Source organism: Orussus abietinus, unplaced genomic scaffold (genome assembly GCF_000612105.2).
Source record: "Orussus abietinus isolate OABI.00-Male unplaced genomic scaffold, Oabi_2.0 scaffold105, whole genome shotgun sequence".
NCBI classification, from domain to species: Eukaryota; Metazoa; Arthropoda; class Insecta; order Hymenoptera; family Orussidae; genus Orussus; species Orussus abietinus.
Genome location: NW_019394307.1, coordinates 235858 through 254372, shown reverse-complemented (window position 1 = coordinate 254372; position 18515 = coordinate 235858). Strand labels below are relative to the sequence as shown.

Sequence of the window (18515 nt, the reverse complement as noted above, 5' to 3'; positions counted from 1 at the left end):
TTAAATCTTCCCTCCGAGACTTCGTATTATCATCGTTTTGGCACAGAAGCGCATACAACACTTTTTTTTGCCTTTGTCCCGTTCAAATGCGAGTTTATCGATTACCAGAGTGTTCTAAATTGTCGTAAAATTGTCCTGACCCTTTCCATTCTCATACCAGAGCCTTCGATAATTGTATATTGATCGAAATATGAAAGATTGACGTCGTTTTGGTTCTGGTCTGGGCTGAGTTAAAAAATTTGTTTGGAAAATCCACATTTTGAATGTGTCAGGACAATTCTTAGATGATCAGGCGTGATGTGTCAAAGTTTCGGACAGTTTGGTCTAATACTCTTAAACAAAAGTGTTGTATTCGAATCGACTGATTTGAAGGGTGTTTCACTTCACCTTAAAGGTACAGGCGCAAGGTTGCAGGAAAACTATAGGCGTCGCTGCTATACATTCTCGGTGCGATTCATAATCAAACTTCTGCAATTGAGTTTCATTCGCCGTCGAACGGTTGTTGTTAATTCTGTGAATAATATTACGGGAAATTGATAGCTAATTATTGAAATTCGAAAGCGGCATCTGTTCTATACCTGCCTACACTGCCCTAGAAGCATAGAATAATTTCTAAATATTTCTTTGTAATCTTTGCTGAATATCTCAAGCGACAGATTTTTTAAGATTTCTTGTAGATTTCATTCGAAGATATTTGAAATATTTCTTGAAAATCTCAATGACATATTTAGTTTCAATTATTTATAAACATATAGAGAAATATTTTTTAACTTATTAACATAATAAAAATACATTTTTTACTTCACGACTATTATCGGACATTTCGTTTGGTATAAAAAAACACGAGAAATTTTTGTAATATTTTCGTTCCGCTATTTTATTATGGGAGCAAAACGCGTGATTTTGATTTTAAATATTTTTAAAACGTTTAGAATGTATTCGGCAGATAATATTTAAAAACGACTTGTATTAAAATGGAACGAAATGTTTTGTATATCTGGTAGAAAAATATTATGAAAACACATGGAGCTAATATTATATAAATATTATAAAGATAATATTCTAAAGTAAACGTTTGGCATATATTTCAAATTTCTGCTAAATATTTACCAAATGTACGATATTCGTTAAATATATAGAAATTATAGGACAAATATTTTGTGCTACTAGGGAGCATTCTCATTCCATGATGTTTACTACTGTTTAAAATGAAATAATTGTTAAGGGAGAAAGAGAAGGAGGATCGAATAGTACATTGTAATACAAAAGCGTAAAATGATATGAAAGGCGCTGAGTAATTTAATCGACATCGCAACATAAAATTTATTTATACTCTTTTCGGCGGTAACGCTAATTTGGATACTCAAGTGGTGATATATGCTGGCAGTCTACGTTCACATTTGTATTTATGATAACGTCTCCAAATTCAGAATTATACGAAATGAAGTACTCCATATATAATTTTAGTAGCATTATTATAAAGAGATCAAAGTAAAACCGAAGAAATCCCTTGAATTCATGACTTTTGATACTCTAGTTGACCAATGGCGCTATCTGTGACGTTTAGCTGCAATTAAATTTTCGCTCTAAGAGTACCTGTTACCCACGGACCAGCATTCTTACAATCGTTTATAAAAGTATTTTCCATATTTTTCCGTCTATGTAATATTCGATTTCCATTGTATTTTACGTTGTTCCTGCTACGTATTGAGAGTTTTCATTTGCGATTCTAAGTCATTAAAAAATGTAAAACAGCAACAATATACATGGACGACTCTAAGTTGGTTCTAGTCCACGATAAATAAATCAATAAAAAAAAAAGAAATTTTATGAATTTCAAAAGATCTACCTTAGGGCTTTTTTATTCACGTGGTAAAATTTGCAACGAATTGATACACCTAATTTGGAGAAAACTTTTATGAACAATTTGACCCCTTCGACACCAGTTTCATATCATCTTAATGTTACGTGTAGGCGAAGAACCAAAGAGTCAAATCCGTTAGTGATAAACATGTATTACGTTTCGTATTCCGATAAATGTTTTTAAGATCTATTAATAGATTGGGTTGTTATCGAAATGTTGTACTTGCTTTTATTCTTTAGAAAGATTCAACTTTTTCCGCTGGTATGGTGATAATGATATTCATTGGAATGTTTATAACCAATTTTGCATACCTGTATAACTTTGATTTCAAACAGAACAGAGTTTTTTAATAAATTAGTATTATTCTCAAGATTTACTCACATGTTTTAATACAATTATGAATATAAAAACGTATCTTTTTATAGATTTATTCAAATAAAGGGAACACCGATTCTTTACCAAGTTAATATGCATTGACATGTACAAAAACTGACATTTGTATGAAATTAAGTTGTTACAGTAATGTAATGTACATAAAACTAGTTTATTGGACCAATATAAAATTACAGCGATAGAATAATTTAAAATACACATCATTATATGATAATTATATTAACTAAAGAGCTATGCATAAAAAATGGTTCAGAATGAAAATGAAGAAATATGTAAGCATTGGTCAGTTTTGTTTTTGCCTTGCGATAAACATCATCAATTTTCATCTTGCAAAACTCCCTTTCATATAAATAATAATTTTAAAGTTCCGTTATTACCACAAACAAGATATAAAATTTCATAAAAGCAGCTCGCTCATGTTGATCACTTAATTTGTGCAGTGTGTTGTTTGACCATGAGTATCACACACTTTTTAAAGTTTGTTCATAAGATTGGACGGATACTTGAATGGCAATCCATGAAGTTACAAAACCATATGGAGCACGTACGGCAATAAATCTCAAACGATCTCCTATTTAAAAAAGAATGATTATAAACATATAACATTAAACTCAAATAAAAAATTAAGCAATTAATATATAAATTTAGATGAATTTTAGAACATTTGCCAAATGACATATTCTTCTACATTCAACATTGAAATCAATGTTTGAAGTTTAGGGAAATTTTATTTGATCATAATTACCGATATTTGATAAGAAAGATCTTGTGTAGTACGTTTGCATCAAAGAAAAGGTACCTTTAAAATTGTCGGTAACAAAAGTTCCTACTTATCAACATTTGGTAAACGTACCTTCTATGAAAATTTCAGAAAGCTTTGAATGAGATAATTTCATTTTGAAAAGGAAAGCATTTTTCCTATGAAACAGTATAGGCTGGAAGTCATTAGGTTTAAATTCTCCTAATAAAATTCCATACTCTTCATTAACGATATCCAGAAGTATTCCTTGACCAGTTATGAAGATGTTCCTTGAATCATTTATGTACTGAAATGATTATCAATTTAGATTGTAGACTCCAGTTATGTTAAATTTTGTAAAAACAAGCATGTTAAAATTACACGTGAAATAGTCTGTATAATATCTTGCGGCTTTTGTATATTATCCAACAGTTGACACTTGTTTTCTATATTCGGAGTATCAGATTTAATTACTGCTTTATCGTTGCACGATATATTTTGTTTTTCTACAAATGTGTTCTTTGTATTTTTCATAGACAACTTAACATTTAACTCTTTGGCCACAGAAATCAGAGTTTTCTCATTTGTAATGGGAGTAGATTTTACAGCTTCATGTAAAACTATAGTACTTGGATTATTATCTGGTTTTTTGCCTTTGAATACAACTGTAGCAAACCATGTGCAGTTATCATCATTTTCTATCGCAAATGTAGGAATAGCATCGAACATTACTGAATTGTCCAGTTCTTCAGACAATTTTATAGAACTCGTAACTCTTTTTCCATCAATGTATACTCTATTCATTAAAAAGAGCACTTTATTTTGCTTATTTAACAAATCAATCATGACTAATATTCCATGACGTTTTTTTAGTTTAGTTATATAGCCACATCCATTTGTAATTCCCACTGTTGGTACGATTTCATTCCAATGTGACTCTTTGTAGAGAAAACAAATTATTACATGCCATGTGTCAGATTTTTGTTGGCAAGAAAATATTACCTGCAATGATAAACGCAAAAAACTTATTAAAATATGATTTTAAGAAACAAGAAGTTAATAAATACCTAAATAAATATATTTTATATGAATTAACATATTAAGCAATTATTTTTTAACTGTAATAGTTTAAAATGTCTGGTAATCATGAATAAATCCTGCCTTTACAATTTGTGTTACTTATATACTAGGATTTTGTCAAACAACTAAAACAAATTAACCACACATACTAATTTATATGAAGTTAGTATTCATTTTTTAAAATAGTAATTAATACACACCGATGAACCATTCTGGATATACTTTTGCAAATCTTCTCCGTCTACCAGAAATTTATTGTTATGATAAAATTGGGTACTTGTGAAATCAGCACTTTGTTCTTTTCCTTCATATTCAAAGTGAATTTGAGCTTGATTGGCTGAGGTAATAAATTCCACGTTACCGATACCGTCAAATAAATAAGCATTTGATGTCATTTCCATCCTGATGCTAGGTTAGGCAACTTCATTTAAAAATCTATAAAAACCCGAGTATTTTACGCCACCAACAAATTATTAAAGGGATAAAAGTATTTAAAGAAAATGTTAGTTTTATAGAAACTCGGACTGTTTGAATGATAAAAATGATATAAAAGCATCGCAATCTTTGCCTGATATTCTCCTTATTACTTGTTTGGGAATAAGCAGGAATAAGTAGAACTAGGGCAGTGTTGCCAACCGACTGTAATTATAGTATTTATACTATTATTTTGTCCAATACATTATCCATTTTTTAAACAATAATAGGACGCGAATTATACTATTATTTCAGAAGAAATCTTAGCATTATCAATAAAAGTGACAATTTGAGGAGACAGTTTGCGATTGCTGCACATGAACAGCAGAGCAAGAGATGGCGACCAATTAGAACTATTGATAGTTATGATCAGAAATCTCGGTTTGTTCTTATTGACTACGTCTCCATCGTACTCCTCAATTCGGGATTTATTGAGTCAGGATCTCGTAAATCACATGTCTCCATCGCATTAATAATTATGCAAATTCGATCCTGAGTGTCTCGATCGACACTTAAATTCGGAGTTATTAGGTTTGGATTTGATAAATTTCGGATTTCGAGTACGATGGAGACGTAGTCATTGGGTGCATTCGGACGAGAAAAGCGGTTACCGATGAGTTGGGATCATGTTGAGATTTTCTGCTGAATGGACTGTTCAGTAATCATAATATGGCGGCATCCAGTGTGTATAACCTAACCTCCTTATAGCACTCACTACTGATATAATTATATTAATTATATTAACTATAGCAGTCAGTGCTATACATGCAGTACATGTTCACAGCAGTACACGTGTACAGCAGTACATGTACGTCGTGTATTATTTCAGCTACTTCATTACCTGAAGGATTTTGCACCTTTTCTTTACATACACTAACTTCTATAGATATATTTTAAGAAAAATATTCGTAACAGAATGTAACGTCTGAAAAAAAAACACTCATAAGTTCATACTAACTTAATTATTTATTTATTATTAGTTTTTTGGTCTACATTAGGAAGATAGAATACATTAGATTAAGGTTAAGTATACATTTCGAAATAACGTACCATTTTGTAACATTTTATGCACTTCTGCATTCTCTACTATGTACATTGTACCGAGAACCGTTTACTTCATACATTTCACTGTAATAATTGATTTCATTTGCCATCCTTGCTTCTTTAACTTGAATCTACACGGTTTGAATTTGATTTTGATCTACCTAACCACGTTGAGCGCAGGTAGCGTAGAAAATTTGTGATACATAAAATGGCGTCTGATCGGTAAACATGTTGAGTGAACGTACCCATTCAGCAGATGAGCGCTAACCGATCATTCAACAGTTGTTTTTTCTGAATGCACCCATTGGTTCTCGGTCTTGTCGTGGGGCGACTTATTGCAATCGTCGCATGTATTGCATGCGTCGATGTATTAAATTACATTATCTTTCCTCCTTTTCAGTTTCCTTTTTTATTAGTACGGGCAAACATTTAATGAAAATATTCCAACTTTTTAATTTGTACCATAATTTTCTTAACCAGACTGGCTGGATTATATGATACTTTGAGCATGACTGTATATACACATGTGCATACACTGCATTCATCGATGGTTACCTCGCAGACATACTGCCCTCTCCGGCCGTGCGGCGTATTAGTGGCGGGAGTAACGTGGAATTTGAATCGCCCAAGGGGCAGAATGTATTTTCTAAAAAAAATAAATGTTTATAAAGGAAACAATTAATGAAAATTATTTAAATATTATTGTGAAATGCCCCTAAGTCACTCAACGTAGTTTTTGTTAAACGATTATTTACAGAATTTCTAAAGGAATATATTAAAACATGTTTTATTAAAAGTTAACAAGTTTTTTAGCGATTAAATTGTTCCATCCACTGAAACGGTTAGAATATTATCTTAGCTTAAGAAAATAGTTTATTAATATTTATCCAGTGAAATGCAGTAGGAAAATTTATAATGCATCCACTTTCGCACATAGAAGCGGAATCACGATTTCATGTCTTTTATATATTAACGTTCTAGACTTTTTTTCGTATTCCTGGAATAAATGGACACCTGTAAATCAACTTGTTAACTTTTAATAAAACATGTTTTAATATATTCTTTAAAAAATTCTGTAAATTATCATTTAACAAAAACAACGTTAGGTGGGTCAGAGACACTCAACAATAATACTAAAATAATTTTCATAAATTGTTTTTTTATAAGTATTTATTTTCTTTAGGAAATCCATTCTGCCCCTCGAGCAATTCAAATTCCGCGCTGTTCCCGCCGCTAGTACGCTGCGCGGCCGGAGGACAGTAGGTCCGCGAGGTAAACCATCGAACGTAAAGGTATTGTACAATAAAGTTTTTGGCACTCTCAGAATCATTATTCTCTTATCGTCATCGTCGTCCCTCCAGTCACGGGCTACCATTTTCGCACTCACATGATAGGTGGTTTGTCATATAGTTTTTGTGCAGCCGATATGCGACACCGCCTTGCACGGAACCAAAAGGAACTATATCCATCCCAGCTTTAAAATGATTGGATTTTGACAGAAAAAAGGTTTCTTGATGTTTCTGAGATTGCCGAAGCCATGTCAAATAATATAATTTCAGAATTCAAAATGGCAGACCCAATATGGCGAATAATATAATTACAAAATGATTGGATTATTATAAAAAACGGTTTAGCGTGGTTTTTATAACCGCTTCATCCAAATCTGGTAATGGAATATTGAAATTCAAGATGGCTGATCCAATATGGTGGAAAAAAATGTAAAAATGGTTGTTTTTAGAAAAATGAGTTTTTCATGGTAGTCGTGCCAGCTGAATCTAAATCTGACAACAAAATTTCGAAATTCAAAATGGCGAGCAGGAAATAATAAAATGGTAGCATTTTTATAAGAAAAAAAGTGGTTTATAAATTTTTGAGGTCGCTGAATCCAAATCTGGCAACAGAATTTTAAAACGCAAAATGGCGGATGAAAAATTTCAAAACGGTTACAATTTAGTTCGAAAGAACGATTTCTCCAGATCTTTAGGGTCATTGCTTCCAAATCTGTAAACAAAATTTAAAAATGCTGAATGGTGGGTCCAATATGGCGGATAAAAATGTAAAAAAAAGGGTTTCTCAGGGTTTTTGTGGTCGCTAAATCCAAATTTGATATTAGAATTTTTAAATTTACATTGGCGGATAAATTATGATGCCATTCAAAATGTTGAGGGTGTCAAGGACGCTCACCACTCCAGCGATTTTGCAGGGCCTCACGGGGACAACGATTCCGAACGTATTTCTAAACCGATCGAGCTNTATTGACATTAAAGGCGTAACTAATTATTGCGTAAATTACAATGGCAATTTTTTACAATTCTTTCCAATGATACCTTCTCCTCACTTTCGCACATAAAAAATGTGAAATTTCATGTTTATTTAGTAAATACTTTTTAAAATGCATGAGGTTTAATCAAATTTATATTTGGAATTCAGGAGAAAACAATACATTTGAAACCAATCTCAAATATTGGAATTCAACTACTTAATCTCTCGGGTATATAAAGTGGAATTGATTTAAATTTGAACTTATAAACTTATATTCCAAAAAAAGAATTCAAGGCAATTGAATATACAAATTTTTTAAAGGAATTGGAAGGAATTAGGCATTCCTATAATGTATTCCTGTGAACGGAATACGAAACAATTTAATATCGACATTTCTTACCGGACTAGAAGGAATTAAACAAAGCAGAAATATATTCCTCTTTTCGGAATTGCACAAAAATCAGAATACAAAAGGAGAATAGATTATAATTGATTCACAGAAAATATATTCCTGTTGTGGGAATTGGACCTGGAGAGAAAAATCAGGTATTAAATAGAATAGAAAAATCATCACTTTTACGTTGAAACTATGAGACATTGAATCCTATTGTATTCAAGCCTTTTTACCGGGCAGCTATCTGATAAACCTTCTATCTTATTGTAGTTATTATAACCTCTTCTTATAATGAATATTACCATTTTAAATGTTGATCACTACTGCACCTTTTAAGCGCAGCGCTATGGACACAGTACCTATTGGCAAGGTTACGTTTACCATTCCATGTGGTCAATTTCACCATTTGTGCGGTTTCATTTACCACAGTATTTTAACCATGTCGCCATAGTCATTATAATCATATTATTTTTTTTTCCTTGTACTGGCATTACAGGCGTAACTGATTAATGCGTAAATTACAATGGCAATTTTTTACATTTCTTTCCAATGATACCTTCGCCTCACTTTCACATAAAAAAAATGTGAAATTTTATGTTTATTTAATTATTACATTTTAAAATACATGAGGTTAATTAACTTTATACTTGGAATTCAGGAGAATACAATACATATGAAACCAATCTGAAATATTGGAATTCAACTACTTAATCTCTCGGGCATATAAAGTGGAACTGATTTAAATTAGAAGTTACAAACGTATATTCCAAAAAAAGGATTCAAGGCAATTGAATGCACAAATTTTTGAAATGAACTGGAAGGAATCAGGCATTTCTATAATGTATTCCTCTAAACGGAATACAAAACAATTGAATACCAATATTTTTTGTCGGACTAGAAAGAATTAAACAAAGCAGAAATATATTCTTCTTTTCGGAATTGAAGAAAAATCAGAGTACACAAGGGGAATAGAATATAATTGATTCGCAGAATATATATTCTTGTTGCGGGAAATGGACTTGGAGAGAAAAGTTAGGTATTAAATAGAATAGAAAAATCATCACTTTTACGTTGAAACCGTGAGACATTGAATCCTGTTGTATTCAAGCCTTTTTACCGGGTACTACTGTTCAGCATTGCCCGAAATCATAATTGCGACTTTTCATCCGCGCCGCCCCAACGACCATTTGTGACTGTTGCGACATAAGTCGATCATTTACCACCATTCATTGCCACATATTCTTTGTCCTGGAAATCCAGGATAATTCTTCAGATAAGCGAATGAGGATAATCATTCAGATGTAAAATGAGGGTTTTCGCAGAACTTTCGGGTCTCATGGTTTTCCAAGAAACCCGGCAATTAGTGGGTAATATCCATTGCGTCGTCAGCACTGACAGTACTACATCCGCCAATGTATGTATGTAAACCATAAAGCAAGTTAATGGATATCAATTGTAATCAGTGAATGTTGTTCAAACACAATTTTTATTTAGAATGGTTAATTAATAACGTCTTTTTTATGTTTCATATCATAAACTTGTATCGACGAGCGTCGGGGTAAAGTTTAATAACGCATTGTAATTATTTTCAACCAAATAAAAAAACTGCGCATAAATTTTGGTAAGAATTAAATCTAGTTTTAAATTCCTGTAGAAATATTTTCGAAGTAGAGATAACATTAAGTAAATGAAGATGAAGTGCCAATTTTAAGTAAGCATAAAAGTAAAGAAATATGAATCATAGCAGTTGATTAAAATTCAAAATGTTTGACTCACTTCTATAAAACGTGAGAATTTTTGTAAATCCATATCGGGAACGTTATCCAGCTTCGCTTAACAATTAAACATTTGGCGAATGTAACTTTTATTTCTTTTTGTGCGTTAATCGACCTTTTCACGGATAAGATTTTTTCGAATCTTCGACACACGTATTTGTAAATAATTCTTTGCTTCCTCGGTTTTGTTCGTGTGTATTATTCACATTTATGCCCGAATAGTACATATCACTTTGTAAAGGTTTTTTATTTGAATATTACATTCTGTGTGAAATATCATTCGTTTTCTATCTTATCTAATGCGAAACATAAACAAATTTACATAGTTATAAGTGAAACCTAAGCAGTATAATAATTAACATTAATAAAACCAATCGCATTCACGAAATGGGCTTAACCATAAGTATGTTTTGGCTCATAAATCCATTACGCAATAAAAAGCTTATATAAAGTTAAGGAAACACTGCATTTATGGCGAATAATTTCTTCGGTAATGAACATAAATTTTAAAGCATAAACAGAGGGGACGAGATGAAAGTATACAGTTCAATGTCAACCCAAGAAATTAATCGTCAACTGTCCGTGAGAGAACGTCAAAATTACACGGAATGCGTAAACCGCGTGATTTATTCAGCAATCTATCAACTATTTATCGTACTCTATAATGAGTATGCCTTGAAAATGATTATATGTCCTCATCCTTGACCCCATAGCCACATAAGTATTTACCGGATGTTGAGGGTGAAGTATGTTAGATAAACCCGGAAAAATTCCGGTGGAATAAAATTTTATTCCACCGGAATTTTTCCGGGCCGGTCTAATGTGCTTTAACTTTAATACTTTTTTATACCGTTTTTAATATTTTGTCAGACATTTTGAGTTGCTTTTTCAATGGCATGGTAAAGTTAAAGGTGAAGTATATTAGACGGACCCGGAAAATTTCTGGTGGAATAAAATTTTATTCCGCCGGAATTTTTGCGGGCCGGTCTAATGTGCTTTAACTTTAATACTTTTTTATACCGTTTTTAATATTTTGTCAGACATTTTGAGTTGTTTTTTCAATGGCATGGTAAAGTTAAAGGTGAAGTATGTTAGATAAACCCGGAAAATTTCTGGTGGAATAAAATTTTATTCCGCCGGAATTTTTGCGGGCCGGTCTAATGTGCTTTAACTTTAAACTTTTTTTATACCGCTTTTAATATTTTGTCAGACATTTTGAGTTGCTTTTTCAATGGCATGGTAAAGTTAAAGGTGAAGTATGTTAGATAAACCCGGAAAATTTCTGGTGGAATAAAATTTTATTCCGCCGGAATTTTTGCGGGCCGGTCTAATGTGCTTTAACTTTAACACTTTTTTAAGCCGTTTTTAATATTTCGTTAGAGATTTTCAGTTGTTCTTTCAATGGCATGGTAAAGTTAAAGATGAAGTATATTAGACGGACCCGGAAAATGTTTGGTGGAATAAAATTTGATTCCACCTGAATTTTTCCGGGCCGGTCTAATGTGCTTTAACTTTAACACTTTTTTAAGCCGTTTTTAATATTTCGTCAGAGATTTTGAGTTGTTTTTTCAATGGCATGGTAAAGTTAAACTACATTTCTGACGAGAATTATATTAGCATTTCTTGATATTACCTAATTAATACAATAATTGACAATGATGTTAAAAGTTACCAAATTTGAAGCAATCGCTCAAAAGTATTAAACATGTTGTTCATAGTGTGGAGAAATTCAGTTAAATTTATTTCCTAAAAATCTGTAATTTTCTCACGAGGATTACTTCGACTTTTGAGTCTCAAATACTAGGAAGGATTGAAGTATTTCAAAATCCAATTATTAGTAGTATGATTTTATCTTGTAATGTAGTATTTGAATCACAGGTATAAATCTAAAACTACCCTTACACGTAGAAAAATATTTGGTTAAATTAATACAATTTTTACCTGTTCAACCATAGAATATGTTCACCACCACATTTGGTTTTAAGGTGAAGTGTAACACATCGAGAAACTTGGTCGACGTCGATAAAGAAGATTTATCTAAATGCCTATGTTGTCGACGTCCGTTTTTATATTGACAGCTGTGTCGAGTTATATTGCATATTGTATCAAATGGCATACTCCACTTGTCGTTTTCGTACAATAATTATCAAGAAATCGAAGTAAAACTCAAAAAATCCTCAGCATTCATGCTTTCTGGGGCCCTAATTGACTGCAGAAAGACCCCCTGCGCCATCTGTGATTTCCAGGTCAATTAAATTTTCACTCCGAGACCTCGTATTCCCATCGTTTTAGCATAGAAGCACATACAACATTTTTTTGCCTTTATCCCGTTCAAATGCGAGTTTATCGATTACCAGAGTGTTCTAAATTGTCGTAAAATTGTCCTGACCCTTTCAATTCTCATATCAGAGCCTTCAATAATTGTATATTGATCGAAATATGAGAGCTCGACGCCATTTTGGTTTTGGTCTGGGCTAAGTTAAAATATTTTTTCAAAAAATCCAAATTTTGAATGTGTCAGGACAATTCTTAGATGATCAGGAGTGATGTGTCAAAGTTTCGGACAGTTTGGTCTAATACCCTTAAAAAAAGTATTGTATTCGAATCGACTGATTTGAAGGGGGTTTCACTTCACCTTAATAGATCACGTCGAATATTAAGGTAATTTGGTACACTTAATTAAAATATTTGTTTTTCTTTATTAAAATGTTTTCTAAAAATAACAAAACGATTTAACCAATAAACACTTTAGTTGAGACGAACAACCGAATTTCATCAAGTGAACTAAAATTTAATTCGCTCAACCAGAACGTGTTCTGGAATAAGCCAAATGCAATGAATCAAACTATTTTGTTTAATGATTGGTTCTAATTTTTTTCCGTCTGCGCGTACATTATCAAAGAATATTGTAGTAGTGTAATGACATCATTACATAAAAGTACCACAAAAGTACATGAAAAAACAAAAGTTTTTACGGGCAACATAAATCAGTTTTATCTGAACTTTCCGGCATACAAATTACCTACATCAATTTTTAATGTTTTCTATATCCTTATAAAGGTCACGTGTGTGTAATGACCTTGTATTGATGATTACTACTTTGTTAAATTTTACTACATGAAATTCTAATTGACTGACTCATCTCTGTTTATAAAAACCTAATTGACTCCTTGACGTAGACGTAATCGATGCTTAGTTCAAATCACTGGAGCCTTTGTTGAAGTTTTAGGAAAAGTCTTCTGTTTAAGGGGTTACACCACTTTGACGCACCCAAAAATTACGGTTTTTTCAAGAATTTTTTTTAAGAGTTAAAACGTTTTTATCCAATTGGGTTACAGTAAGGTATTATACTACTATTAAACTCGCTCACTGCGAAAATCGGTGATCGTGCAGTGGGCAGGTGTATAAGTGTAAACGCGTTTTTCTTAAAACTGCATTTTAAAAATCGGTGGGCACTCTAGCTCCGCCAATTTTCAATCAATCGTCTTGATTCTTTTTTTATTTTATTCGCGATATGTTTATCTAGCGAAATACGTATGGTTTTTTCAATGTATTGATATTCGCATTTTTTATGCAACATTAATTAACGAAATTTAGGGCAAAATACGTACCTTTCCTTTCAAATCGATGCCATTTTGTGAAAATTGCATATTTTTGAAAACGGCTACGTATTTCGCTAGCTTTTGGGCTACAGAAACTAATTCTTTTCCGTTTATTGTTCTAACTTAAACCTGGACTGAGTTATCGTGCCCACCACACGATCATCGATTTTCGCAGCGCTCCGGTAAATCGCCTTTCAAGCCGCCATTTTTGTAAATAAGAAAAATACAAAAAAAGCATTTTTTTGTTTAATAGTAGTATGATACCTTACTGTACTTTAATTTGGATAAAAACGTTTTAATTCTAACAAAAAATTCTTGAAAAACCGTAATTTTTGGGTGGGTCAAAGTGGTGTAATCCCTTAAGGCGTAAACATCCACTAAGAAAGGATTTTTTGAAATTCTATCCCTAAGGGAGTGAAAGGGATGGTGGAATTTTAGTTCTTTTTTCGAAAACCATTAGATCTAAAAGCATGAAAATTGGAAAATTTATTGTATGTTGAAATCTATTAGATATGTATGAAACGAAGTTTCGATTTTCATTTTTTGAAGGAGTAAAAGCGGGGACAATAAATGATCTGAAGGATGCTCGTACTTCTGAAATCGCACGAGTCAAGACCACGATATTCGGGTAATGGACTTCTTTGTACTAGTACGGGTAATCGTCTAGTTTAAACTAAATATATCGACAATGACCTTTTTCTATTTCTGATTCATATGCAATGGAGAATTCCAGGTTTCAAAGACATTTGTGATGAATCAATTATGACAAGACGTAGAGTATTTTTACTATATTTAGCGGCATAGTTTTACAATGATAAATCATGCAACTTCAAGACTTTTCACATATCACACACGTTCAAAATGTTTGATTGTCTTACATTTTGATTTCAACCGCACACACACTTCTTAGAAACTAATTGTTACATAGGGAATATTTTGCTTATTGGAATGCGGCTGAATATATCATTACTGATCTTTGTGAACACTAGACCAAATGTCTCTTCATATGGAGATTGAAGTTCTTTGAAGAGCAGATCCGAATTTTGGTTGATGAATTTGTTCATTTCCTCACCTGCAAATAAAGAAGCATCGTTAACGCGATCCAGTTATCCATGTTTAATCGAATCTATCCTGATTGAAACATATGCAAATACGCTCATTAAACAATCTACAATTTCTTTTGCATGCAAATACCAGATAGTTAGACCCAATTCGTGAGAGTAAGTAAGGTATCAAACCTAAAACGGTATCCCCGTCGAAGAGATTGTCGAATTGCAAGATGACTTTACGAGGGTGAAATTTGATGTCGTATTTTTTAACTCTGAGGTACTTTTCGCCATTCTTTTCATACTCTTCACAGTAAATAGTATTTTTCGTCTCCAAATCATCTGAAATAAACATTTTAAAAGGTTAGATATATTTCCCATACAAAAATTCTTTTGCAAAATTCCATTACTCACACATTGTTATATTGGACTTGCCCGCGCCTCTGATTGGCAACAATAAAACCCTGCCATCGACTTTGTAGTCTGCAACAAAATCGACTTGAGGGCAGTATCCATCAGATCTTAGTACCCAATTGTTGAAGTCGATACTGGAATTAAAAAGGACAAGTTGGGACAAAAGGACTTAATGTGCCTTGAAAGTGAAAATGAAAGGATAATAATATAGCCAGAAAGGTTAGCTGAATATCTTAGTATTTATAGTGACCAAGTGAACTTTGAAACGTATTCAGCAGAACGATTGTTAAGGGGGCTCACCACTCTAGCGATTTTGCAGGGCCTCACGGGGACAACTATTCCGAACGTATTTCTAAACCGATCGAGCTTAACGAGTGCTCATATCGAAGATGAAATGTTGACCTGTGTTTATATGGGAGCGATTTTCGATAAGTGGTCATTTTCATATAAAAAAGTGCAACGACATAATTTCAATGCCCTTTTACCTAGGAAGGAGGTGCTCGATCGAAAATCGCTTCCATATAAACACACGTCAACATTTTATCTTTAAAACGAGCACTCGTTGAGCTCAATCGGTTGAGAAATACGCTCAAAATCGTTGTCCCCGTGGAGCACCTTTTTCAGGATTTTCAAGTTTCTCGCGAGGAATTTGGGCATTCCTTAGCAACCGTTGCCGACCCTAGGCGGAACGTCCACCTGGCGTGTGCGTGCGGCCGGGGGTAACACCCGTTTCGGCGCCTAGTCCAGAGGCGTCTAGCCGTTGTGTGAGTCCTACACGTGCAAAATACGCGCACATTTTTGGCCCGTTGCTAATCACCGTCCATTATGCGTCGCGTCTTCCTCATCCGAGCGAGAAAGTACGTTTTGGTTACCCCCCACCGAATTCGATGCTAATGCCATCTAGCGGTGGAAGTCATTGTCCCCACTTTGGTGGTGAACGCCGTTAAGAACAAGGTTCTACCGCTCATCTTTATCAATGATCTGGCTTCATTATTACCAATGGACAGACGCAAGCGTCAACTTTGAGAAATTACTTGTAATTCTTCACTTGTAGGCCTTGAGTGAGTCCGTGTAGTTTAATGTTCTTATACTCCTGTTTAAGAGTCACAGGCCCTTGACTCTCGCCAATTTTTACACTGTCTACCGCCAATGGTTCCAAAGGTAGAATTCTAAAGCTTTTTAAACCTAAGAAGAGAAATGATAATTAAACAATCGTTACAAATTCGAAATTATAAGACAGAATTTTAGCGTTCAATGATTCAGTCGAACTACACTTAAACCTGGACAAACTATTCAAACAGGTGTGAACCTTTAAGTGCTCTTTTGTTGCTTTTCACCAAACTTTTTCTAGCAAAGTTTCTTATATCATATTATCATTTTTTTTTAACGAACTCTAATGAAATATATAATACATTTTCATTCCTTATGAGTTTCTTCTCCGGTTTGCCCGTGATCTATTTGTTTTGGCATAAAGGTGAACCAAAATGCTAAGGCCTCGAAAATCAGAAGGGAGAGTCCATTAGACGGGGATCATGTGCACCCAGCAGCCGAATGAAAGGCGGAAAGTTGTAATTTCCATTCAACAGCAAGAGCGAAAGGGCATTAGCTCTAGTCAAGGAGAACTTCTACAAATTACTTGGCCTGGCTATGCAAGGAAACTCGCGCGTTTTTCGAGAAAATCTACGATACATGAGCGGCCTAACTAAATGGACTCCGAGAAGTCGTTGTAGTGGTATATGGCACCAAGCTATTGGGACAATTAAAACCCAGTCTTAAGGAAGTCAGTTATAGTAATCTACATCGCGATCAAATTCCTCGGGATATTTAATGCATTCTTTTGTACAGATATGACGGGTCTCGGATAATTTTCGAAATAAAATGTAAAGAGTCATTTCAAGAGGAAAGAATATTACGACCACGTAGCCAATGACTGGCACAGTCGCAAAAGGCTCATCACCCGAAACTAACAAATTGCGTACATTTATAGAAGAAATTTCTTTAAACGAATTTTTAAATTCTCGAAAATGTCCCATCATTGGTAGTATTATAGTTAACGCGACCGTTCATCCACTTTATATTTTGAGTTCAAATTTCGTAAACACGAAATGTTAATTTTAAGTAGAGCGATTCTGTTTATGTATATATTTGCAGTATTAGCACCTACATAACGTGTGAGTATACGACTGAAAATTCTGTGGGAATTGTCAAAACACGTTAACCGTTTGCCCCAAATCTAAGATATCCACAAGATATCTTTACTGGGATGCTACGATCAAAGGGAAGAATAATTCAGATTCATTTTTAGTTTAAGAATATATAAATATTAAAGATACCTCCTCTCATGGAAATTATCGCATCGACGACGGCCTTGTTCAAGCAGTCGTAGTATTGCGGGTCCGATCGGTGGCAGGTTCTGAATCCATTTGCTGCATCGGAAATCGTTAAGGTTGCGATTAAGATCAAGGAATTGCATTACATAACCAAATTACAGAACCGCACGAGCGTTTGCTCCCATATCCCCGACATGCACGCAGTTTCGGTGAATACTTTCTCTCCACACCATGTACAGAACACAGTCAGTAAAGTGATAGAAATAATCGATAAATTGAGATGAGAATGACCGTAATCGTGGTGCACCAGCTCTCTGGAGTATTTAGTCTTTCTAATAAATCAAGCATGTAATTAAGTGACCCACACATTCGTATTAATTGTAGAAATTACAGGATACTTTGATTCCCGGTGAAAACAATTGAACGTGGGTACAGCCCACTAAGTATTTTATCATTATTTCAGAATCTGTTCTGTACAAAGTATCCCACAGGAATATTTATGCAGTACATCTTTTAATAATCTTCGTAAATTTCATTAGTTTATTTATAAAATTTGTTTCGACGTATCAATGACACGAATCGTGAAAAACGAATGAGAAATTACTTTTCTGTCCACTTGATATTTCATTCTTCCAATTGGAATTATGAAAAAAATGTCTGCCTTGGGTTAACCAAGCATCAAATAAACGTTATGAAATCTTTAAATTAATGGTTTAACCCCTTGCACTCTAGGTATTTGCCATTCGAGTTGTCAGCGACAAATAAATGCCGCCTCTGGAGGGCAAAGGGTTAAATTGGACTTTTATATGGCGCACACAAAGTGCTTAGATGTTGCATATATGTATTCTTGTAATGTACTTTAAAAGTTGAGCGTTGAAATATTCCTTCGTAATTAAAACGAAGGTACTTACGGAGTTCGGCTGCTTTGGCGATTACGAAAAGGGTCAGAAATGCACCGATGACGGACTTCATTTTCAAGAAACTTTCTCCCGCACCGCTGTTATCATTAACGAAAGTCCAAGGATGCTTCGGAACAAGTTCAGTTCTTTCTCAAGAGCAGCCCGAAAGCAAACTGAAAGACGTGCAGAATCAACCTGT

At 33.6% G+C, this 18515-nt stretch overlaps 2 protein-coding genes across 2 annotated transcripts; both read right to left on the bottom strand.

The window, feature by feature from the left end:
* Positions 1–2426: 2426 nt before the first annotated feature.
* Positions 2427–4672, bottom strand: LOC105696079. Its single transcript, XM_012418248.1, has 4 exons — positions 4277–4672; positions 3378–3998; positions 3111–3303; positions 2427–2828 (listed from the first exon to the last, which is right to left on the bottom strand). Exons 1-4 carry the CDS (start codon positions 4475–4477, stop codon positions 2719–2721), a joined length of 1125 nt encoding a protein of 374 aa, XP_012273671.1. The 5' UTR covers positions 4478–4672; the 3' UTR covers positions 2427–2718.
* Positions 4673–14400: 9728 nt separating this feature from the next.
* LOC105696106 (protein takeout) lies at positions 14401–18515 on the bottom strand. The gene is made up of 6 exons (XM_012418294.2): positions 18329–18515; positions 17421–17513; positions 16122–16272; positions 15088–15221; positions 14866–15015; positions 14401–14699 (listed from the first exon to the last, which is right to left on the bottom strand). Exons 1-6 carry the CDS (start codon positions 18387–18389, stop codon positions 14548–14550), a joined length of 741 nt encoding a protein of 246 aa, XP_012273717.1. The 5' UTR covers positions 18390–18515; the 3' UTR covers positions 14401–14547.

Excerpts from the sequence above, each read along its gene's own strand:
- LOC105696106 (XM_012418294.2), bottom strand. The coding sequence starts at position 18,389 with ATGAAGTCCGTCATCGGTGCATTTCTGACCCTTTTCGTAATCGCCAAA. Across the intron at positions 17,514-18,328 it reads CGCCAAAGCAGCCGAACTCC|CAAATGGATTCAGAACCTGC; the intron begins GTAAGTACCTTC and ends TTTCCGATGCAG. Across the intron at positions 15,016-15,087 it reads CAAGTCCAATATAACAATGT|ATGATTTGGAGACGAAAAAT; the intron begins GTGAGTAATGGA and ends TGTTTATTTCAG.
- LOC105696079 (XM_012418248.1), bottom strand. The coding sequence starts at position 4,477 with ATGGAAATGACATCAAATGCTTATTTATTTGACGGTATCGGTAACGTG. Across the intron at positions 3,999-4,276 it reads ATATCCAGAATGGTTCATCG|GTAATATTTTCTTGCCAACA; the intron begins GTGTGTATTAAT and ends TTATCATTGCAG. Across the intron at positions 2,829-3,110 it reads TTCTGAAATTTTCATAGAAG|GAGATCGTTTGAGATTTATT; the intron begins GTACGTTTACCA and ends TTTTTTAAATAG.